Genomic DNA, 24,727 nt, shown 5'->3' on the forward strand with positions numbered 1-24,727 from the left:
ACCTAATGGGTCAGGGGTCCTCTGGTGGTCGTCCAGTGTCACCCAGATGTAAGCCGTGCTGTGCTATTTGCCTGTCAGGGCAGAGATCAGGCCTTCGCATGTTCCGTTTAGTAATACAGAAATGCAGATTAAATGCTTCCATAATTCTGTGAGAAATGGAAGAGTTGATTTGCCAGGTATCCTTTAAAGTCTGGTGTTCCCCCTTGGGTTTCAGTCATTTGGAAGTTGTTCCTGTGTGGAGTTCAGCGAGAATTATCACTGGGATTCCAGATGACATGGCAGGGCCGTCAGTTGCAGAAAACAAGCTCCTTTCCCCTTTCTCAAAATACTAGCATTTCAAAAATCTCTCCTCTAGGGTTTAGACTTTCACAGAACGTAATCATAAAAAAGCCTTACGCTGTGCAACAAGGCGGGGGGGGGGGGAGGGAAGGATGGCAAAAATATTTAAGTGTGGCTTAGCAATATTCAGAGAATTGCGGGGTGGGAGGGGAAGGAAGGTAGTCTTTATGATGATGATAAACTTTCAGCAGCTTTTGATAGCTCATAAGAACTTTTGGATACATATTTCATGATCTCTCCATTAAATCCCAGAGCACCTCCATGAATTCTTCTTGCATGAGCATTTTGGTTTTTTAAAAAGTATATACCAAAACAAACCTGAGATGAATTGGGATGCTGTTTCTGCTTGACAATCTCCAGACTCAACATTCTCTCTTTTCTTTTGCAGGCTGTGTATATGTTCTATGCTTTGGCAATTGTCTGTGATGATTTCTTTGTCCCTTCATTGGAAAAGATTTGCGAAGTAAGTATTAGAAGATGTTACTTAAGCTTGTGTGCTGCTTTAGCAGCAGTTCTTGAGAACCTCAGAACATGATGATAGTGTATTTACTGTTGTCTTAGAGCATTCCCCATGCTTCTTGTTTAGTTGCTCAACACTGTGTGTGTGTGTGCTCAGCTTCATGTTCTTGCTCACAGGAGATGGGCTGAGAGTCTGCTGGTGGGTAAACTTGGCTGGCGTGCCCTCGTAAAGCCAGCAGTCGCCTCTCAAATAACAATTTCTGTATGTGCATCATACCACTTCTTAAAAACGGAGGCAATTTATAACATGGTGAAAAACACGTTCTCTAGAGCAGTGATTCCCACTCAGCCCCACGCTGCAGGCTCCTCAGCGGTGCTGGCTGCAGTTGGGTTTCCAGGTCATAAGCCCAGCAGAGCTTTATTGGCTTGTCCTGTGCTCTGCTGCTCGCCACTGATGGGCTCGCACCTTGCTGGCTGAGAAGCCCTGCCCCTGGGGTAGGGTCCAGTCTTCAGAGCGCGAGAGGGTCGGGCATTGCTCATTGCCCACATAGGGAACGGCGCCTTGGTTCAGTTATGGCTTTGGGCACGTCGCTTGGTTCTCCAGGGACTTAGAAGATGGTAACCTTTTATTTCTTCTCTTTTGAGTGGAAATACTGATCCACGTGGTGTTTCTGGGTTTCATAAACCATTACCTTAAAACTTAGAAACCTCCCAAGCATCAGGCTGGAAAAGAAAAAGCGCACAAGAGGTATTGGTATTTAAAAGAAAACACCACAAAACAAAACACAAAATACCACTCAGGGGAGCAAGAGATGCCGAGTTGTCAGCTAGCTCCCCAGGAGCTGAGTGCTGCCCCTGTGCGTGGTCCTGGCCCCACGAGAGCCTCCCTCCTGCTCCCACTGCCCAGCTGGTGGGGACACACACGCTGCCGGGGCTTCTGGGCTTCCAGTGCAGCCACCGGCAGGAAGGGCTGCCTAGCCAAAGCAGGACTGCCCTGAGCAGACCCATGCCAGAGCTGGGCTTGGCTGCTTGGACTGTAGTTAGAAGCGAAGTCTCCGTTTAGGTTCCGGACGCTGCAGAAGTGCAGCACGCCCCTTCTCCCGGGGCCTTTTGGCTTTGCTTATGCGATGCCCAGTGTGAGAGACCACAGGCTGATGGCTCCCTGCTTCAGCTGTTCATGCTGTGATAGCTGCTGTTGCCTAGTGTTTATGTGTCTTTGCAGATGCCTCTTCAAAAACACTAGGCCCTACCCTTAGCTGATATAAATTAAAACCTCTGGTGAATTATCCCAGTAGGAATCGTGGGTCTTGTGCCTTGCCTCCTAAGTCATGAGTTTCATACCTTGCATTGCGTCGGTGTAAGTTGTAAAGCAGCAGGGACGGCTAGGTCAGCTGTAAAGAAGCTCTTGAACACTTCCAGCTCTGGCCCTCTTTTGCTAAGGTTGGCATGATGAAATTTTAGGAGACAAGGAGTACATTTTAGCCTGAATCAGCTCAGACAGCTACAGGGTGAACACAGATCATGTGCCCAAAGTGACTGTGAGCCCTCTGCAACGTCAGTCTTGAGCAATGAAATCTTTGCATGTAGCAAATATGGTTTGGTCTTGCCAGTTAGACGTCTCTGTAGGAGACGCCTGCCGGTCTGCCTGGCAATAAGTGTCGCTCATCAGGGTCTGGGCTGTGCCTGGCCCTGGGAGGAGATGTAGGAGGTGGCAGGAGGAATCATTTGCGCTGACAGCTGTGATGGAAGTTGTCTCTAACCTGACCTGCTATTTGTAGTTCAGCACCCTGCCATACAAGCCTTTTTTTTGCATCATCAAGAAAAAATAGTCCCCAGGAAATCCTGCTGTTTTGCTGCATAAGTATTCAGGTAACTGAAGGGCAACAACACAGGGCAGGAGCTTCTTCTTTCCTGCAGTGTTGCTGCACACTGTAGGGAAGGACACATGGGGTTCAGGGGAAGGGAACGGGGACATTGATGTGGTGGTGGTGATGTAGGTATGCTGAGTTATTTAACCTCCCCTCTCCCGAGTCAAGGGAACCTTGCTGGGAAATGTGGGTCTAGAAGGCCGGCTCAGGTCACTGTCGACAAACAAAACCTGAACCTAGTAAGCGGTGTCCAGGACAGGTTTGTATTTTGGGGTGCTGTCGATATGCCCAAGGGCAGGCCTGCCACCCAAAGGGACACAGCTGGAGCCAGGAGATAGAAGGATGTTATTATCTCTCTTGGCTGAGCATTCGTTAAATTCCATCTACAAGTGTATTTTGATTTGTGGCCTTGCTTATGGCAAAGAGGTCTGATCTGGTCTTTGGAGCACTACCTCCTGTTACAGCGCTGCTGTGGACTCCCTCAGCGACCCTGGACAAGCTCTGTCACTTCTCCACACCTCTGTTTCCTGCACTGGTCAATGGAAAGGCTGGTCTTCAACTGTACTTACAAATCATGGTAGGGAACACTGTGCACAGTGTTAATGGTTTCTGGCTGTACTGGTGGTAAACATAGTTCTTGTAAATGAGAGGCTCTCAGACTGGAGAAGTCCCTCTTCTGCTGTCATTAGCATTCTATAGGTGCAGGATCTGTGCATCCCTCCACCTGCCCTGGAAGGTTGGTTATAGAGATACAAGCATCAGAATTACGGTGCCATGTGTTCTGACAAATTCTCAGATGTGTCTGGATTTTTACAGGCATCTGATGTCTAAAAAGCAAACACCCTCCCCATGTGACTTTAACATAGCATTTACGATCCCCTGGATCCTAGAAAGCTATTTTCACTTGACCAGATCTTTACTTTTTAGTTATTTGTTGTCTTCTCAATGGTATGTAACAACTCCTCATGCACTTTAACAGTTCTGAACCACTTAACAACACCAATAAAATAAGGTGATAATAACAAGTTTTATTCAGTTTTTCGTGAAAAAGAAAACTTAGTGATAGAACACTAAATCTTGCTTTCTGGAATTAAGTTACTGTCAGAAGAAAGATACTGTGTCATTAGAAATTATCAAAATTAGTCAGACAAATGGATCAGAATTTTGCTATTGCTATTGCTCCTACTTGATTCTCTCCCCAAAAAGGTTTTTCTCACCCCATAGGTGACCTTTGGGGGCATTCAAGTCCTTTTATTTATGTATTTTATGTGTAATTAAGCAGTTCTGTTACCACATGATAGCAAAAGAAATACACGTTCCTGTTTCTTGATCCCACTAAACTTGATTTTACGAGTCCAGAATGGCTTGTCTTCAAAACATTCAGCTTTTCAGGGTTTGTCCTTGATGTTAGTACTCAAGAATGTGTGGGTAAAGGCTCAGGTCACTTCATAAAGGCTTCTGCAGCCTTTGGTAGTATGCACTCTTGCCTATTTTTCTAGGAAAGGGAGTGTTTTACTGCTGCCCCATGATATCAGATGCTACCACCATTGCCCACACCAACTGATGCACTCGTCACATAAAGACCTTGTGAAATGAGCAGGCTGACTTGGACAGCCAGGGCTGCTTTGTGAGGGAGAAGACCACCTGAGTCCTCCATCACCTGATGAAATAAGACCTGTGATGTTGTCTGGGGTGTTCACTTGTTTGTTAACTCACAAAACATAAGAGAGAGGGAAGGAGGAGAGAGCCCTCTGCAGAAACTCACATCTCAGAGGTTGTACTGGATATGGCAGTACATGCAATGCACGCAGCAGGCAAACAACCCTAAAATGGTAATGACTTGCTGTTGACCATCAGTAATCCAAATACCACCTACTGTCCTATCCAGCACAAAAGAATTCAAACCTCCTGTCTGAAGGCTTTTTTGGTCTTGGGGATCAAGCAACAATTATTCTACAGTTGCTCACAGTTTAGATGCAGTAATTCTAAAATAAGTGCCCTTTTTCTGGCTTAGCTTCATCTGGTTTGGAAGTGGTTGCTGAGTTAAAGCAAGGAAGCATTTGCGCTCCCAAGTGTGTGTTGAGATGAGAATTTGTTCCAAAACACTTGCTATGGTAGACATTCATGTTTATCTTAGTTCGGATGTACTTAACAATGCCCTGATTTTCATTTGTTTTCTAAACCAGCTTGTTCTTGCATTTGCCCAGCTACTCTCCTTTATGGGTGTTACAGGGTGTTTATGTGGCACAACTCGTGTCACACGTCAATTGCAATCATTTGTCTGCAGATGCCAGAGAACACATTTTGGCCTCTGACATAGTGTGCTGTATGTTATGCTCTATTGTGTTAACTTAATCATCACATACATTGCAATAAATTGTCAAGGAACTGTCCTCGAGGGAACCTACTATAGCTTTAAATTAAACCCTCCCCACAGAAAGTCAGCACAGCTGGTCTCCTTGGCTGACCATCTTTTCTTTCAAAAGAACCATGGAGTTGCAGACTGATTATTGTAGGATGCCTGTCTCTGTATTTCCGTAGAGAATCCTGCAGAAGAAACGGGCCTTTGGGGATCTACTTCTGGCCCTATGAACTTTTACAATAGTTTCAATCCTATTTAAAGTAATTTTTCCATAAAGCTGTGTTTAATCAGGTTTCATGAGCTTTTATAGAAGTGCAGTGATGCTATGGCCTCCTGCTTAAAAAGCATTTCCCAGCGAGGGCACACCTCTTCCTTTTTCTTTGTCCCCATAATGTACATACCAAAGCTTTCGCTGCAGGTGCACAGTCAGTTGATGGAATGACCTTCTCTTACGGGCCTAGAATATCCTTTGTGGGATCTTCAGTCCAGATAAGGTTGGTGAGAGGATTTCTGTGACCTTGTCTCTGTGCAGATGTGCTTTGGTAGTGGTCAAGGGGCAGAGAAGCCCTGTGCTGCTGCAGAGGGCAGAGGCAGGATTCCTCCGTCCTGCCAGCCTGGGTGCACCGCCCTCCGCTGCCGGTTCTGCAGGGAACCATCCGCGCTGCCAGTTCTGCAGGGAACCATCCTCACCACCCTCTGCTGCTGCCGCAGCGGAGCCACTGACTCGCATGTGTGCGAGCACACCAGTTTTGTGTAGTAACAGCTCGGCAGTTTATGGCCGTATGGTGCGGGGTGGCTTTTTTTAGCTACTCATTAAGCTGTGGAAGGTGCCAGCGAGGCATGTGGTCTTTAACAGGCTTGTCGTGTTTGCTGAACAGTGTCTTGTGCAGATGGAGCAGTGGGAATGCAGAAAATATAAAGGAAGTAATTAACCAAGTAAATTTTTGGAAATAGCATATGCCGATGAAGTTTTTGTAGAGCAGCAGGTCCTTTCGCTTCCAGAACCCCCTGCTTTAGATAGTCCTCGGTCACTGCTTGGGGAAGGCTGTAGGAGGTAAGTATCTTCAGTGGTGATCCAGGTGAAAGAAGGTGAGGAGAAATTCAATGTCCAAGGCTGAAATGATAGCAGTGAAGGTGGCTGGGGGTGAACCAAGCCTCAGCTCCAGCCCTACCCTTTATGGGCCAAAGTGGATAAGTTGCATATTGTTGGGGGGTCATGGAGGAGGCAAAGGGCCGTGGCTAGTGAGGCTGCCTTGCTGTTGTCCTTTTCTCTCTCACTGCCCTTTCTCTCCTCTGTGAAGGGTAGCACAGCCCAACCTGCCCTCTCTACAAGGAGATGCTAACCTAAGTAGCCAATGCCTGTGATGACTTCTTCCCTTAAACTTCATTAACATTAAATTTTATGCATATTGGCAGTTTCCTGCTCCTGACAGACAGCTTATTGTTTCTATTTGAATTCCTTCAGCCTCTCACTGTTGTAACCAATGACTCTGATGTGTTTTTCTGCAGCGCTTGCATCTTAGCGAAGATGTGGCTGGGGCAACTTTCATGGCAGCGGGAAGCTCTGCTCCTGAGTTGTTTACATCTGTCATAGGTAACTAACCTGCTGCTGCTTCTTGAAACTTGCACATTTCTCTGGCTATTTTTCAGAGTTGAAATGGGATTGCTCAGCATCTGTAGTGTTCATTACCATACCTGGCCCTTCCCTTGTGGCCATACATGGGGCTGGTTTTAGGGGAATCCTTGCTAGATGAAGCGGCTGTGAAAAAGTCCCATTATCCCACAGCAGGGCCACCTTGGAAGTGGTTTGATCTGACCCTGTCAAACTAGGGCCAGCAAGCAGTTCACTTGAGCTGTCCGTTAATCTGCCTTGCTGTAGTACAGCCAAACCCCCCCGCGCTGAGCTCTGCACGTGCAGCCTTCTCCCCTCCTGTCCACCCTCCTACACTCTCTGCCGCATCTTCTCCAGGATGCAGCATGAAAGGATGCACCTCCAGCCTCCTGGGCTGCTACCCAGACAAGCTCTTTTGTGTCCTCAGCTGCAGGTTCTTTGCCATCACCTCCACTCTGGTTAGCCTTCCAACAGTACTTCCCTCTGGGAAAGCCAGAGTGGGGAGGAGAGCCAGAGTGGGAAGAAGAGGATTTGAAATGCTGTCTCACAGCAACAAATTGGTCAAAGCATCACACGACCAAAGCAACTCTGCTTATGAGAGGTGTGATTAAAGGATTTGGTAGTCCTCAAGTATGTGAAACCTGGGAAACTCCTGTGGTCATTAAGCGGCCTTTAGCTAAGAGGAGACTGCAGTCAGCTGTTCTAAAATGATGCTGTACGTATGCTGTGTGGTACAAGGGGAAGTGTTCTTGCAGTTTTGCTCATCACATCTATTGGTAGGTGACCATTAGAGCAGCAGTTGGGAGGTTAAGGGAGGCTCTCTGTCACTGAGGAGAATTATTCTTAGCTTAGATACTTTCTCTAGAAAATACTTCTATTTCAGTCACAGCTATCAGATGCAGAGCACAAATTAATTCACACAAAGCTGCATACTCTGCAGAGAGGTCTGATTATGCAGGTAAAGCCTTAAAATGTAGGAATTTAAATTGGACCAATTTGGGGTTATATTCCAATTCAGAGTAGTGCAGTAGCAGAGCAAAAATAAAACCAGAGTCCTTCAGGTGGTTTAGAGAAGCCCTAATGGTCAGATCATAATCTTGCTGTGTTGTAATCCACCAGATACTGAGTGTCACTTGGCAGGTAACTGCTTCTGTGTAACAGATTTCTGAGAAAAGGATAAAGCGGGGAAAAAAATGTCTAAACTACACTGGCTGGTAAAATACTGTTGGAGCTTTAAAAGCAAGTGGTGAATTTAGGCAGACAGACAGCTGACAGGAGATGGAGTGTTATTTTTAGGCTTACTTCCTAAGGAAAGAATTTTGTACAGTACCACGATGCATGTGTCTGTCAATTCGTTAACCTCACTGGCCAGTTTTAACCAAATTTGACAGAAGAGCGCTCAAAGGAGCTTGTAACATCGCCCCATAACTCATCCTGAGAGGCATTAATTCAGTGTACAAGTAGCTAGTGGCCTGGCAGCTCTGAATTGGCTCCAGTTCCTACTTGCCTATTGAGGCTGGTAGGGATGGGGGATATAGGGAGGAGCAAAGTACGTGTGTGGGGATGTCTTATGCGAGATAGTTTCCTGCAGATTTGTGTCTGACCAGCTGTTCCCAAGGGGCTTACTGTCTTTTATTATTTGTATTGCCATAACATTGGATCACAAGACCAGGAGGTTGGTAACTTAGACACATCTAAAGAATTTGGTTTTCATTAGGTGATCTATCCAGGTCCCCCATCTTTATGCACCTGAGTACCTTTCTCTGCAAGTTGCCTATTAAATATGGGAAAAAGCAGCAGAACTGGTACATGCCTTTAGATTCATTAATGGGGTGTGAGTTCTGCAATTTTTGTGGAAAAATTCTGCTCTTTCCAATTTACAGCTTGCCTTGAACTTGTTTTTCAGGTGTTTTTATCACAAAAGGAGACGTAGGTGTTGGAACCATCGTAGGCTCGGCTGTATTTAACATTCTCTGTATTATTGGTGTGTGTGGGCTTTTTGCAGGACAGGTAAGAGCATTTAATGATTCCTAACCATTCTTGCTTCATCCTTGACTGTACTGTGAAATCAGCTACCAGGTTCACAACCTCGCCACAAATTTCTCTGGCTTTGTTCTTTATAATAGAACCTTATGCTATTCCTCTTGCATTTTTGAAACGAAAAGCAAAACAGCAAACGTCAACTCAGGTGTTTTAAGCTGCCCAAGATATGTGGGTAATCAAAGGAATAAAAATTGGTTATTTAACACCTCCTCTGGGTAGCTATTCAAAAATGCGTTGTGACGTTTGTCTCTGGTTCTTTTAGACCAAAGGAGCCAGGAAATGTCTGTGCTACTGGCTGTTAAAAATGCACTTTGGTGAGCTACGCAAGATGCCACTGAAAGAATGATGACGCTTCTGGAGCATCACAAAAGATGCTGCCTTTGTGCAAGATAGTTTTGGATATGTGTGCTAAGTGGGCACAACATTTTTGGTGTCTGGCTTGACTTAGGAAGCTGTATGAGAAAGATACAGTCTTTGCCTGTAGTTCATCTCATTTTTTATGTCCACAATCGCAGAATGGTTTATGTGGGAACGGACCTCTGGGGGTCTCTCATCCAAAGCCCTCACCACCCCAACCCCCTGTAGCTCAAAGCAGGGCTGATTTTGAAGTCAGATCAGGTTGCTCAGGGCCACATCCAGACTGGTTTTGAATACCTCCAAGGATGCTCCATCTTTTTTCCTCACTAGCAGTAAGGCTATCCATTCCTAGTATAATTTCCGACTGTTTTCTAGCATGTCAAACTTCTTACAACAACACAAGCTATTTATCTGAAATTAAAGTAATTAAGTTGTGAGATCTGAGCTGCTGTCTCAATTGCAGACATGATTGACTGTATAATTAAATATCTGAATCAGCATTCACCTTAGCACTTGCCAACATGCCTGGTATTTTTACAGTCTCAAAAAACATGTTCTTTGAAATGTTACTGTGCAGACTTATTTCTAAAGAGTAGAAAGTAGGGTAACATTATCGATACAGGGCGATAGGTTAATTAGCTCCAGAAGAAGAACTTAAGAGAAGGGGCTTGCAATAACTTGGTCAGTATGAGAAAGCATGCTGAGAAATTGGGCTTTCCTGGGAAAGTTTGTAATCTGATTTTGTTTTGTTAGCAATGAACTCTTTCAGGATGAAAGTGAACATATTCATTATGGGGAGGCTTCAGAAAAGGTCCACAGAAGTACTTTTTAGCCACCTAAGCTCCCTTAATTTGCATGGGAACGTGAAGCTGGAAGCTACAGCGTGCTGCTCAGTATGTTAGTGGTTCTACCGTAACTCTTACTATGAAAGCCCAGTTGATTCAGGCCAATTTTTAATGACCATAACTTTCCCGGAGCATGAAGCTGTGTTCCCCAGAGGTGTTCTCTTGTAATCAAGAGGACTTTTTGCTCAGGTTGCTTTTTTCAATCAAATGAAGATGATTAACTGTTTAGCAGGACAGCAGAGGAGCTAATTCTTCTGATTTTTGCTCCCCACAGTATTGATTGTATGCCTCACACCGGCTAAGAAGTATCTACAAATCACAGCTTTCAGTGGAAAAGGCTTGCTAGGATTCAGGGGTTGACGGAGAATGTCAGTCTTCTTGAGAGACCATTTACTGGTGGGAGATGTTTGTTTCTGAAGGATATAACACAGCCAAAATGCTCTCATATATTCCTTCAGCCTTCCAGGTGTGGTAGTGTGGTAGCTTTCAGAAGTTCAAACCAGGGATGGGCTGCTGTAAGTCATCCCAGCACGTGGTCTACAAGTCTCTTTGAAGCCAGGAGTTGAGATTTCAACTGATTTGTCCCAGCTTTGTTTTCCCTGATTCTGATTTGTGTGTGGTTTTGTCAAGTCACTTAACCTCTCTTTGAGTCAGTTTAACCCACAGAGGGTGAGTGAGAATGGCAATGATTGATGTCACTGCGTAGAATCATGATTTAGGTGAGCAAATGAGAAACCTCAATTTAAATAATTCCAATATTCTAGATTAAACTCCGGTTTGGTCAGTGCTTTTCCTTTTTTCCCACTCTCAACCACTCAAAAAAGTATTCCTTGTACTGATGTGATTCATCTTTTTGTTTTGCATTAGTATTAATAGGAACTTGGTTTTATTATCAATAGTGTATCTGTTGATGTACTAATGTAGGTGCTAAATTTGGTTGGCACTCGGATTTAAATTGTGCCGGGGACCTGGATCTCAGTTTTGAGTTGCCTTGTAATGGGCCAGGTGAGCCTGGAGGCAGGCCATCAGTCTAAGCTGCTCGCTGTGCTCTAGCTGGGTTTGGTTAGAGCTGGATTTTCTTTTCTGAGCTCAGACCTGAGGAGTCAGCAGCTGGAGTCCTCTGATTTTCAGATGAGAGCAGTGAGTCAATGAGGAGGGATTTACCAGACAAACTTTGCTGTCTTCTGAGCCTCGTCCCAGACTGCTTAGGGAACAGACTTATTTTCTGGGAATCCTGACCTGCAAAGTGCTGTTCAGGCATCTCGATTTCAGACTGGGAGACTTTCAGATTTGTCAGGTGCGAGGAGAGAAGCCAAAAATTAAGCCCACGCCTGTGGACCCAATGATGCTGACGTGGCCTTTGTGTTCATCAAAACCCATCATTACATGTTCTGCTGTTGGGAGGTGGCTGCTGCAAATTGCCAGGGTGGGCAAGAGGGATTGATGCTTTGTTCCCCCTGTCTTACACGTGGGATGCCTTTCACAGGGGAGTGACAGTTTCAAGGCGATCACACTGCTGATTTCCACAAGGGGAATTGCAGAGGGGGCGGAGGTAATCTCACCCTTGCTTTTCTCTAACACCTGCCAGCAGTAGCAGTGGTGTTCTAGTGGGAACTTTTATGTGTTGATGAGGGCAGTTTGCAGCAGCAGATGTGGTAGCACATTGGGGTCCCATTAGCTGGTCAGAACCCAACAGTGCAAGCTGCTGTTCAGTTGCTGGGAGATACCGGCAGTCCAGGTGGTGGATGGAGAGCAGCACAGACAGCAGCACCCTGTAAGCCGTAACTCTGTGGCAGGGCTGCTTCAGACCCTCCTGGGGTGCTCAACTCAGAGCTGGGGAGGGAAATGTCCCTGTGCTGGATGTTATGGGGCTGCTGCCTGGTGGTGGAGTGCTGTATTGGCTGTGGGCTGGGAAACCCAGAACTGAAACCTGCCAGGAGACTTCTGCAGCATTTCCGTAAGCACTCTATTTTTGCAGAACTGTTCAGTATCGTGAGAAAACTTTTTTGTTGTTGTTGTTTGGTTGTTGGGTTTTTTTTGACTGGCAAAAGGTTGAATTACAAAATACTGACCAGCGCTCTCCAGGATATATTTTATTTTTCTATTTGGTTGTAGTATGTATGTGCTGTGTTGGATGTATTATTCTTTGGCTTAAGAAAATACTGGGTTTGGCTACGTGCACCTTGTTTAAAAAAAGAAACAAAACCCACAGTCCCAAAAAGCTGGTACGCATTTACTTGAACACTGACTGATTGTTTTTCTAAGCCTTTAATGGCTTGTAAGTGTGCACTTCTCAGAATAAATCAGAACAGACATCCCACTGCTGGGACCCGAGAAGGAAAGTATGATGCCCACACCTCTATATGACACTGCACACCTGAAAACTGTGTTAAAAGAGCATTGTTAAGGTTGAAAGTCAAACCCTGAAAAGTTAGAAAATAGCAGTGTTAAGGTTCCTTGTGCAACCCTAATTTGCCCCCCTGGCATGTAAGCATTATTATACAGTCTTTAATTACAGGATCCCATGCTGGTTTCTCCACAGAGTCTCTGCCTCCCTCAGCGCGCAGAATGGACTTTGCTCACTTTAATGAGCAGCTATTCATTATTTTGTTTTCTCTTCATTGTTCAGTGTGTGCCCTTCTGTCTTATTTACCAGACTTTATTCAAGCCTTCTTCCAGAGGCAGAATTATTAATTTCCTCTTGAACTTCTGCCGATTTCATCGCTATTGTATCTGAGCAGTTGAAGAACAATTAATTAATTTTCCCAAAACCTCTGTGAGATGAAGGGATGTTTTAAAGATGGGGAAACAAAGAACAGAGAGATTAAATACAAAGGAATAACTTGTCATTTTAGGGGCCAATTAGAGCTGGCACAGACCTGTGTTTTTCCCTGAACATATAGCATCCTGTGGCACACTCTTTGTTCAGAGGGCAGCTCCCTCTGGCTGCAGGTGCTCTTCTGGCTGCTCCACCTCAGCATTGCACAAGGGTTTCCTTGCTGGGCTGGCCTTGGATTAAGGGGCCATCTTAATGCCCGTATAGCCTGGCTCTCCTTGCGAGCATTCAGCTGCTTTAGCCAAATGAGCCCCTGTTCTTCTCCTGGGTCTCAGCTCATGTTCCACCTTCTGCAAGGGGGGGACACAAAGTACTTCTGTCATCACGAGCCCTGGTTTTATCCCTGGGACTGTTCTTGACCTGAATTAAGCAAGTGACTTTACTTCACCTCCTAACATGTAGTGCTTGCTTTGGCTATTGTGATGATGTTCCTTCTAAGCACCCAGATGCTCCAGGTTTCTTTCCATTCGATCTGCCTCCCAGCCCACCCCCCACTCCCCATTTCTTGAGGCTGGAGAGAAAAAGTTTTCTCCAGACAGATTTTCCCCCTGGATGGTGGACCTACCCCATGGCTGTCTCAAGCATCCACCTTTTCCCCAGTCCCACAGTGGTCCAGATTCCTTCTCCTCTCCCTGCTCCTCTGTTCTGTGGCTCCTTGACCGGACTCCTCCTGGCTGACTTTGTCCAGGTGCCAAGGAGATACAGGAGCCTGCTTTAAAGCCAGGGCAATCACATTTTCCACTGTTTTCATCTCTTCCACAAGCTGCAGACTTGGTGTACCCCATGGACAGTTTATGCTGGAGCGCTTGTGACACATCTGCCCACAGCTAAAGGACCCCACCATCCCTGCTCTGTAATCCCTGTAGAGATGCTACCACGGTGAGAGGCTTCTTTCTGGACGCATCTCTGAAGTCATTAAAAGGCCTATAGCACAACTCCCTTACCCAGCACGGCAAGTCCAAAATGGGAAGCCCCGATGCCTGTGAGCTCTCCTTGCTCCAAACACCCAGCAGGCCTTAGGCTACGCTGTGTCTTGACTCAGAATGCTGCTGTGGTGCTTGTCACCTCTGTCTTCAGAGTCAAGGGGTTCCCCATACGTGCTCGGAGCATGCTGGAAGTCGGTGTTAGGAGCTGCGGAGGTCTTGGCCATCTTGTCTGCAGGCACCCACTCAGGGTTGGCTGGTCCGCAGCTGGCTGAGCCCGGTCCGTCTCTTGTCCTGGCTCACGTGGGAAAATGCTGCAGGGGGCTGGAGCTGTGTGAAGGGAAAAAGTGCTTAATGCTTAGCAGTCAGTCTGAAGTAGCTTGGGAGTAGGCTGCCAGAAGCCCTCAAGCAAGGCAGTCGTTAGAAAAGCTTCCACTTCATTTATTTATGTATTTAATTTTTAAATTTTAAGGAATTTATCACCTTGATAGCTAGAGCCCCAGTTCTGCAAGCAGTTGCAACCAAACTCATTTCTGCAGACTGAGCTGGTCGCAGGATGGGTGTCTAAAAGCCACACAACTCGTTTGTGCTGTCTGCTGTTACACCTCACATTAGGGTTTCCAAATAACTGTGGTAGTGTTGTAGTGCTCCTGAAGAGCTGCTGTCATGCTAAAAACCAACTGATGTAGATTAAAATTAGCTTTAATGTATCATTGTGCTCCTTTTTTTTTTTGTGGCTCAGCCAGAAAGGACATTGTTAGGTTGGAAAATGGGTTGGTTTGAATAATGTCAACAGATTGGGAAGTGCAGCTATGTGGCTGTCGTGCACCAGCCCAGAGCTGAAGTTGTGTGTGTTACAAACTCTAGTGAAGGACAAACAAATGAAAGCAAGCAAAATTGCTTTAAACAGCCATAAAGACATTTCTGTTAGTGTTAAATATTATAAACCCCTTGTCTCCCGTGTTTGTTTTTAAAGTGCTGAAAATCTGAAAAAGTTTCAAATCCACTGTAAGTCAGAGACACCTCTACCCACCAGACCCTTAAGAGTCGGTGGGTTTCTTAATAATTTCAAAACCAAGGTGTTTCTAGATTATATAAAAAAATATTTCTGCCGTGGTTTGTTACTGAAATTAGAAATGTGTTTCAGTAGCCTGAAATTGGCTTGCTTTTCTCTTCCAGTTAGTGTTGATGACACTTGGTGGACCACCAGTGAGGATTCAGATTCTGGACTGGAGGGATTCTTATTTTTTTATATATATATATTTTTTTTTATTTCTGTTTCTTCTCACTGGTAGGAGGAATGAAATCTCCTGTGGTCTTTATTCTTGGCACGAGAGGACCATTTTTCAAAAACTGACAATCAGTGCAGGTTGTCTGCATTTTTGATAGCCAAACCAAAACTGCCTGCAAAGGCTAAGTTTTCTAAACTAGCGTCCACACTCTGGAAATCAGGTCTCTTGAAAATATTTTAAGCTGGGCCTCTGGAAGCTGAGCAGCTCAACCTCTGACATGTTTTGCAGTCACAGAGAGAGAGAAAGTTTACGCTCGTGGATGGCTGAGTGCAGCCCACTTGGCCATGGCAGCAAGCCTTAGAAGTTTTTCCTTCTTTCTTCTCACACCCTGTTGCAATATTGTGCCGATGTCTTAGCCTGCACACGTACACTGAGGAAGATTTGCCTTATTTCATCCAGGCAGTAGGTGCTATTTTCAAGTCGTAGATCGTTTTAGTATATGGAAATATATTAAGAACTGTCTTTATTCCCGAAATGCTGATGTAGTGCAAGTTGGATGTGTCTGTAGCCGTTTCCTCAGCTCTCTGTGCACCTGCAACACTAATGCATGTTCTTACAATTGTACAGCTAAGTCACATAACCCAAACATTGATTATTTAGCTGCTGTATCTGCTTTGCTTTCTAGTGGCAAAGGAAGAGTATGAGAAAGTAAGAGAATAATGCTGCAAGATATGAAATGGTAGCAGGTGCAGCCCTTCTAAGATAAGTTCAGCAGCATTTCACAGGGATGCATACTAGATAGCAGGCAAGAGATACAGGCATGGAGTCTGTCGTCTGTGTTGTGATGGATTGTATTGGGCTTTTTCCATGATTGCAAACCAACTGTGTATGGGGAGACTGACCGTACCTAGGGTACTCTCCAAGCCTCAGTCACTCTGTACTGTATTCTCTCACTCTCATGTTTGTGCTTCACAAATTCTCCTCCCCTCCTTCCACTGCCCTCTCATCGTCCTTGGTGTAAAAGATTTGGGATTCTTGGTAGCAGTCAATGCTTGCTTAATTCAGCTCTCATTCAAGCCAGCACAAGCAGAGTTTGTTCAATTTTGAAAATTCCCCTGTCCAGATTCTTCTCTTTTTTGCTGCTTTCTCAGCATGTCATCCAGTCCTCCGCTGTCCTCATCCTGCACTAAACTGCAGCCTTTTGCAGTGTTGCAGAAGAGGATGAAGGATGAGAATAGGTTAGTGAAAAGTGCCTAGGTGAAAGCAGTATAGCTATGAGCTGCAAGTCACTCCAGCGTTAAACTAATTTTCAACCTGCATAGCCTGATTCGTTAACAATCATTTAACTGCTGTGTTTTTCAATTGAGTTCTGGTTTCTCTATTTCACCTTTCCCCAGAACAAGGCAGGCTACTCTGCATGTAGCAGGGGACCATGCATGCTGGGTTTTGCCAGAGATATTCTTGTTCTTCCAGCTGTTTCCTCTGTCAAGGGGTCTAGCTGGTGGCCAGGTGTCATCCCTCCATAACACTGGAGTAAAAAAGGACTACATTGACTGTCTGACCTGCCTCCTCCTTCTCCAGTGGTGTTCTCTTACTTGAGGAAATAAACTAAATTCAGAAGGCTCTCCTCTGTCCAAGGCACAGTAAATCCTTGTGTAAGCTGGGGCTGCCTCTCAGAATCATGAACTGACGTGCGCTCAGTTTTATCTTGGTGTGAAAATATACCATATAAATAGGTGTTACAAATAGTGAAGAGCTGAGATGAGGAGACTGAACAGATTTAATAACCAGGTAGAACATTGTTTATTGAAGAGACTGAGACTTTTGTTATCTTTTTTTTTAACCTAGTTCTGTCATACAGTTAGCTTGCATGCGTCTTAATCTTTTAAGCTTTAATTTCACTGACAACTCAGACTGGAGTCGTTACTGACCCTTGGTTTTATGATTGCATTTGTGAGCTTTTTTTTTTTTTTATTTCCCCTTCTCCTGGATTGTGGAGGAGTTTTGGGAGGAGAGAGTTGGAATGTTGATTTTGGGTTTTTTTCTTTTTTGGTCCGTGACCATCAATGGAAAATGTAAAACTGTGGATAAGTAGTTTAAGGAGAACCTAATGGCAACTGTTGGGACTATATGCTGCTCTTCTAGTCCAGGGCATGATGTGGTTTTATGCTGACAACATTTTATAGTGACTGTAGGCCTGCTGTTTCACTGATAGAAGTGTGTTGCAGACTTGAAAGCATGAAAGGGACAGGGTAATAAGCCATACAAGGATCCAGCACTGAGACTTCAACTGAAGACAGAATTTGTCCCAGAAGTCAAGGCTGTGGTCCTGGTGGGAACATAGAGCAGCTGGCATGGCCATGTGTGTGTGAAACACAAAGTATCGGAAGAACAGAGGGAGGGTGCTGTGAGCAGCATTCCCGCTGTCCTACGGAAAGTCAGGTGATCAGCAAGCAGCTCAGGCTGCAGAGAGGGCAGAAAGATGTCAGTGGAGTTTCAGTACCGAGAGGCATCAGTTAATATAGAGATGTTGCCCAAGGGTCCTTAAAGTTGAGAGGCTGCAGCCTTTCTGTAGTAAACTCTAGTTTACTCTAGTAAAGTCCTTGCACGCCCCCAGAATAAAGAGGGTGCTCCCAGCTGTAGGGCCAGCAGCAGAAGGTACCTGCTGCTCCGGCTTCCTTCCCTGCTGCTCTCTGGGCAGGCAGCTCAGCAGGCTTCTCTGTCTCTTGCATCCTTCTCTGTGTTTTATCAGCGCAATCGAGGAGGATGTTCACCCACTGTAAGAGCAGCTGGGTGCTGCTTTTCCCTGAGATTTTCCTGCTGGGGTGTTTGGCACTGGCAGGCAACAGAGCGACTGATTGCTGAAGCAAATTAGATTCCTTTCCCACTCCCCCTTTAACACAAGTGTTGGTGTTATTGGGAATCACAGATCTGTGGATTTACAGCAAGTTTGTAACCCTGGTGTGAGCAAACATGGTTGGTGTTAACTATGCAGTCTGTTAACCAGAATACACTGAAGGTGACTTTGTCCTGCTCTCTGTGAGTGTCATGCCTTGTCCCCACGACACTGCTACATAGCATCAACCTGTGCATGGTGAATAAGCTCTGTCAGAGGTACCTGTTACACCATACCCCTTTTGTTCTCCTTTCAGAGGGGTCTGACAAGCTGTACAAGCATTTTGTTATTCCCGAAGTAACTTTATTTCCCAGAACTAGGCCAGCAGCATGTTCCTGTGCTGAGCACCAGCTTAGCAAAGCAGCCAATAAATGGTTAGCTTGAAGGAGTGCTGATTGCATATTTTCTGTCTGGTGAGGCATTCATACTGAGACTTCATGGTTTCTGGAGCCTGGCATCTGCATCTTAAGTTGAACCAGAAACTGTACAGTGAGATCAGTAAGATTGGACCTCCTGATGATTTATAACACACACACACACACACACACACCCCAAGGTCCTTGTTGCTGTTGTTACAGCACCTAGCAGTCTCTCTCAGCTGTGGATTAAAAAAACCTCCACGTTATTGTGCGTTATGCAAATACAGAGCCAGAACGTAGCCCTTGAGCCTGAAAGGTGGTGATCAGAGACAGCAGGAGGGACCAAGCAGGCAGACAGGAAAGCACAAGGAAACCATGACAGACCAGTGACGTGCATGCAGCAAGCCAGTTGCTTAAGGTGTAACGAGCGATTTATGAGCTGTGTGGGCCCAGGAAGGGTTTGGCATTGGTGAGGTGTTTATAGGAAGCTCCTCTCAGGCCCATGGACAACATGACAGTATAGAAGACTCTCTTTTGCTTCAGGAAGTTGTGATGGGGACTGGTGTAATGGGCAGATCGGGTGCCAGGATTTCTGTCTGGATGGTGAGTGATCCAGAATTGGTCTGGCCATCATAGAAGTTGCTGTGGTTTGGTTATATTAGCATTTCAAAACCTTTTTCACAGAGCTACGTTCAATAATAGGATACAAATAGGGGAGGCAATCAGCAGAGCTGAGAATGGATTCCTATCAGCATCAAAACAAGACTAGTTCCTAATTGCCACTAAACACCATCAACATTTGAGGTCAAGTTTTTTCTGTCAGAATTTGTAACCAGATCAATACTGTGGACTTACCATTGGTAGGATTTTTTTCTTACATCATCAGTAGTGTAAAAGCAGGGAAGTCACAAAATCTCTTCTTATATCTGGCAAGGACTGACAAGTCTGAGGAGACTGGGAAATGTTTACCCTGTGCAGGCCTTCCTGTACCGTGTCTACAGTTGTCCTTGAATTCTGCTGCAAATCCTGCACAGAATCTCCTGTGCTGCAGGAGTCATTTACCAATGCAGGTCTTCAGGGTCCTGCTGCCTTGGCTCTGCAGGAGGCTGAGCTGAAAAGACACGCTGATCTGCATAAGTCATGGGTGATTATGAGTACCAATTGAGCAGGGAAATATTTTTGGCTTTGTCCTGAGGTTTGGCGAGTGTCCACTGGTTTCCATTCTGAGAATGTCACAGAGACGGATTGCTGCCACAGTAATGAAAATATCAAGAGCTGCTTAAAAAAGCAAATATTCTTGGGGAAATAATGAGAATCAATTGAGTTGGTCCACAATGTACAAACCAGGAGCTGGAGTGACGGTTGAACTCTGCAGAGAATGCCAAACCAGTGGTAAAATTAGGTGGCTGGTAATTGGAAGGAAGCTTTCCTCCCAGTGAGTCCATTTCAGAGCTGCTCCACAATTACTGGCTTACAGAGGCATGTATTTTAAGGCCTGGATTTTTTTTTTGGCCTGACCTGTGCTTGGGAGGGGTGTTTAGTATTGGTCAAAGCCCCACGTAAGCCTGGATGCTACAATGCAGGACTCTGGTGTCTTTGCCGGGAGGTAGTCAGTAAAGATTATGGTCAGGGGACTGACCTGGATACTCATAGTGTCCTGGGATATTGGGACAGCTGTGATTTCAGCATCTCAGCAGCAGGGAGGCATCACTGTGGGGTACAGAAGGGAGCATCCGCTCCCTAGCATTCAGTCCAGGATATCCTACTGTGCTGTTAGTCCCAGCACAGGACCCTTTGGCTGATGTCAGCTGCCTGCCAGCTTTCCAGGAAGGCTGCCCAGGTGACAGTGACTTTCTATGCAGGAACCTGTCTACAATTTCAGCTGTCACAGAGTGGTTCAGCATGCTAGGAGGGGACATGGGATCAGGGACCCCTGCCATGCTGTCATGAGAGAGTCCCTCGTGCATTTGCCTGGCATTGTGGCAGCCAGCCTCACCTATCCTTGACCTGCACAGTGGAGCTGTCCCAGCTGGAGCGGGGGGCTGCTCCAGCCAGTGTGGAGAGCTTTCCCTTCGCTGCGGTTTCTCATGCCTCTGCAGCTCTCTGACCCCAGCTCCCTGCAAAACATCCTGAGGTGTTTGGACCTTGCTCTCACGGATGTTTTTGTTACCTCCTGGGACCATAAAGTGGGAATCAGCATGATTGACTCAAAGGTACATGTCCGAGTCTGAGAGATGACCACTAGAGGAGCAGCAAGGGGGAAAAGTGTACCTGGTGATCTTTGCTATATTTGATTTGCAGCTAATGATTATTAGCTTGTGATTGACTGCTGGAAGATGGGAGTAATTACCTTAAGAAATTCCTTCCTGCCTTCTGTCTTCATTGCAGTTGCTATAGGACTGATACACTTAACAGCAAAAGAAAGAGAAAGTGTGTGCAGAATATTAAACATGCAGTTGCTATTTCCCACCTTCTGTTTGGTCACGACCTTTCCAACAGCACAAAGTCTGTAGCCTCTGAATCACAGACTTTACCTTTAGCTCTCGCTTTGCTGTTTTTCATGGCGGCATTTGGCTGCCAGGTGCTGCAGGCTGCCTTGCGACAGGGAGAATGTGCTTTCACCCTGCCTGCAGCCCATTCTCAAGAGACTGCCTCTGGAGTCACAGAAACACTGCCATCCCTTCCAACAGCATTTGTCATCTTCAGTGACAGAAAGGATTGTGACCCTGGTTCGTGGGACTTTTTACGAAGCAGGTGAGGGAGATTTGGTTGAGATGAAATGACCTCAGAGAAGGTGTGAGATGCTTGGAAGAGTATCCCCAAAAGGCCAATAGTGTGGAAGGATGTGGCCAGAAATCTCCTTGTAGACTTGGGGCATAGGTGGAGGCTGCAGCCAGGAAGATGCAATTGAGACAGAAGGGAAAACGTCCCACTGGTGAGGGCTGGAAACCTCCAATGTTTGAGGACCAATGTTAGCCTCTGAGAAGGATTCTCTTGGCTTTGCTGGTTCTGCATCTGAATTATGGAGTGGGTCAAAGTGCCACCAGGAGCTCACCACCCTCTAAACCATACCAAGCCCTGGATATGGGATATCTAGCCCATAGCTCACGTACAATGCCTTGTTTCACTGTGGGAATGGTGCTGGTGAAAATGAGGCCTCCAGGTACTGGCTGGGCAGGAGGAGTCTTTTTAAGTTCTCTGGTTTGGGCTGCTGTCTGCAAGGGGTGTTTCAGCTCAGTGCGTTGGCCATGGGATGGGAGAGGGTCCCTCAAAGTGTGGACTGTCCAGAGCGGTCTGCTGTGGCCACCAGCCCAGTGATTCATCTGGCTCGCAACCCGCTCACAAGTGGTGCCTGGAAGCATGAGCTGACCCCGAGATCAGCTACTGGCTCTAGGCCTGGACCAGCTTCCAAAGCTCAGAGACTTGCCTACTATTGCCCAACATGTGGGAGCAATTCAGCAACTGCACGTATATCCACACGCAGGGCCTAAGAAGTGGGACCAGGAGTGAGCTGTGGCATATCACGGTCCCCTGCTTGCACTGGAGGAAGCTTGGTGGCTTGTGTGGTGAGGGAGCTTGGGCACTGCAGGCGCTCACCCCCTGTGAGATGTGTGTGCCCAGGAAGATGACAGAGCTCTGTCCATGTGATAGAGGGACCACCTCTGTGGTGGACAGCAGCCCTGGCTAGTTGGTGCTGGTCTTTGTAATGATGTAGGGCTTCAAGGAACTTCCCCAGAGGTTTGACGGTATTCCAGAAAAGCTCCATGATTTTTAAGTGCCACCATTTGTAGGAACTGTAAGAATCCCTTTGTTTCTGTCTTGTTCATGTACCTGCTGTGACTTTTCAGATTTGAATGAACCTTACACTGTGTTTAATTGAACAAAAGACAGTGGAACCTATTAAATTCTGCCTGAGCATGAAGTCGATTTTTTTCTTATTTCTACCCAGCACTGACACAGATGAAAAACTGCTCATAACTTTAGTTTTGAAAATGAAGCACAGTTCTATCTTTAACATAAATGTCTGGCATACAAGGATCCGTCCTTGTAGGCAGGTTTTGCTGTGTCCAATCAGGTCATCGCCCTCTCTCCCAAGTACCTGGTGGAGAAAATGTCTCAGTCATTTAGTGGAAGATATTTTAATTTTCTGCTTGGCTTGGCTGAGCAGCTGTGACTTCAGGATGATTGGTTGGATTTGCATAAGGTCATTAAGATCCCATAATGATGTTTATTGCTAAGGCATCTGCCATTTATATTCCTGCAGAGCAAGTAAAAGTAAACCTCAACTAATATCACTGTTATTACCAATGCAGTCAATGGCAATGAAACCCATCAATAAGTGAAGATTTCACAGTGGACTGTAGGTAAATGTCTTACTGAAATTCTCAGCCCACTAAAGTGATGATAGGCAGAGTGAGCCCCACAGGCTCTCTTTAAATTAATGCTGATTTGGTTGTTACTTGCTTCATCTTTGGATGGAGGAGGGACTGGGATCCTCACAATACTAAGCACTATACCTACCACATTCTGGAACTATGTATGTGTTGTGCCTGGATGGGTGAACAGCAAAATAAGTATGTGCCCTGAAGCTTCTCCCTTCCTAGTTCTCTTCAGCTGTGGCTCAGATACTTCAGCTGATAGGCTCTGCTGTGACCTGCCTCTCTTCAGTGGGTTGCAGCAGTGCTTGGTTTTGGTGCGTAAAAACCAATTCTTTGCTGCGGGCTGAATTCTGCAAATCACAAGAAAGTAAAGCGCTGCTGGTTTTCATCTTCCCATCCTCTTCAGGATGAGACTGGTACCTAAGGTAGAGGACCTTTTTGGTTTTGTATGATTCCAAATGCATAAGACATGTATTAACTACAAATTACAGCCAGTCCGATTTCCCTGAAAATCTGTCCCCGATCTCCACCTGAGTTCACTACTTACTGTAACATTGGCCAACAGTTAGTCATTTAACTCGATGTGAGATCCTATCATATTATCACAGGGCTGATTTGGAGTTGTGTCAAGGATTTGCTGAGCAGTAGTGTCAGGAAAACAACACTTTCTGGAGGGGACCCCAGCAGGCTTTAAGGGCCACCCCTTGGCTCTGAGGGTAGCTCCTGCAAACCAGGAGTAGTGCGCAAGGAGGTTCACACTGCGTGTCTTGCTGCAGCAGATTGAAGAGGCTTATGCAGTGCACTGCCGGCTGTTGTGATGTTTCAGGGTGCCTGCAAGGTATCACAGTGAGCAAGAGTTTTGTCAGTCAGCACAGAGAGCATTCAAAAAACAGATCACAGCCTGTGAGGGTGGCGTAAGGGCTTCCCTGATTGCTTCTGCACAGTCCACATAAAGAGGGGCAGCATGAAGACTGACCCAGATTCTCTGCTTCTGGATGCCTTTTGACAAGCTCTTAATGGGAATTTAAACGTATTGAATGAAGACTTGAGGGAGCAGTATCCGCTGTGACTGAAACCACTCAGTTGCCTGCCTGCTCCCCTCATCCCCAGCCCAGCAGAGCTTGGCAGTGGTACGTGTTCCCTTGGCTTCCCATCTCTGAGGAGGCAGAAGAACAGCAGCAGGGAAAAGGGGCTTGTGTTTGCTGCTTGTTTTCTCAACCTGTCTTGCAGCATTGCCAGGTAAAGCTGTCTCAGTTTACAGTCACCTTTCAGGCTGTAGCTGACCATTAGAAGAAAAAGACGCTTCTCTAGAAAAGAGCTTTGCGGCTTTCAGTACAGCCTCTTTAAAAATGTGTGGAGTAAGATTCCAGACTGGTGATTGATTTGGAAGCACCCTTGGACTCCAGAGCTGCACAAGATAGCCTATCCAAAATAGCCACCATGGTCAGTCAGTAAGAACATTTGCTTCTGGTGCAGTAAGGTAAGAGACATGTTTGCATTAAAACTATGTCTAATGAATTATAGACGGTCTACCACTTCCCTTTAAAACTCACGAGAAACATTCATCTTTGCCTGAAAATGCTTTCTGCTGAATGGCAGTCTCTCTGTCAAGATCTAACATCAATGATCCAAACTACACATAAGGAGTCAACAACACAGTGTGCACAGCAGCTGGGAAGGAGATGTTTCCAGCTATGAGGCACTGAGCGGTGGATTCACTATTGGCGCATCTCTGTAGACTCTTAAGGCTAATCACTGCAGTGGTTGGCTTTAATCTTTTGACACCCTTGCCCAAGCATTTCTGCCTCTCCACATAACAAACTAAGTTATTAGCTCTTAATACCTGAAAATCTAGACCTCTAGATGATAGAGAAACAAGACTAGGAAGATTGCTTCCAAAGCCTAGCATTTCCAGGCAGTGTTTGTAGCTGATTGTTCAGCCCAAGAATGTCAAGCAAAGAATGGGCCATGAGAGGAGGAAAAGCCCTGGAGCAATTCAGAGTGAAAAAGGTCCCTGAATAACGTGGATGTGCTTAAATAACATTTGATGTGCTTCCCATGGAAAATTGAGCAGAGAAGATATCCAGCGGCGCATACCCCTCTGGACTGCCTTGCACCTTTGTTGGCAGCAGCAGGAGTACAAACATCCTTACCAAGGTAGCAGCACCCACGTTCTGTGTCACCTCCTTCATCTCAGGCTCATCATTGTAATGGGGA

The 24,727-nt window shown here is 45.8% G+C and overlaps 1 protein-coding gene across 11 annotated transcripts in view; it reads left to right on the top strand.

Annotated features, from left to right (window-relative positions):
- LOC130157758 (sodium/potassium/calcium exchanger 3-like) overlaps positions 1-24,727 on the top strand; it is a 280,298-nt gene that overhangs the window by 109,448 nt on the left and 146,123 nt on the right. For 10 of the 11 annotated variants that reach the window (XR_008825023.1, XR_008825024.1, XR_008825025.1 and 7 more), the window contains exons 4-6: positions 728-802; positions 6,538-6,622; positions 8,547-8,650. Coding sequence is in view for 7 of the 11 variants with exons in the window: in XM_056357687.1 (XP_056213662.1) it covers positions 728-802; positions 6,538-6,622; positions 8,547-8,650 (264 nt within the window). In the remaining 4 variants the exon portion in view is untranslated. The remainder of the gene's footprint in view (positions 1-727; positions 803-6,537; positions 6,623-8,546; positions 8,651-24,727) is intronic. The other variant, XM_056357682.1, reaches the window with a different exon arrangement.

This window comes from Falco biarmicus, chromosome 12, assembly GCF_023638135.1.
Source record: "Falco biarmicus isolate bFalBia1 chromosome 12, bFalBia1.pri, whole genome shotgun sequence".
NCBI classification, from domain to species: Eukaryota; Metazoa; Chordata; class Aves; order Falconiformes; family Falconidae; genus Falco; species Falco biarmicus.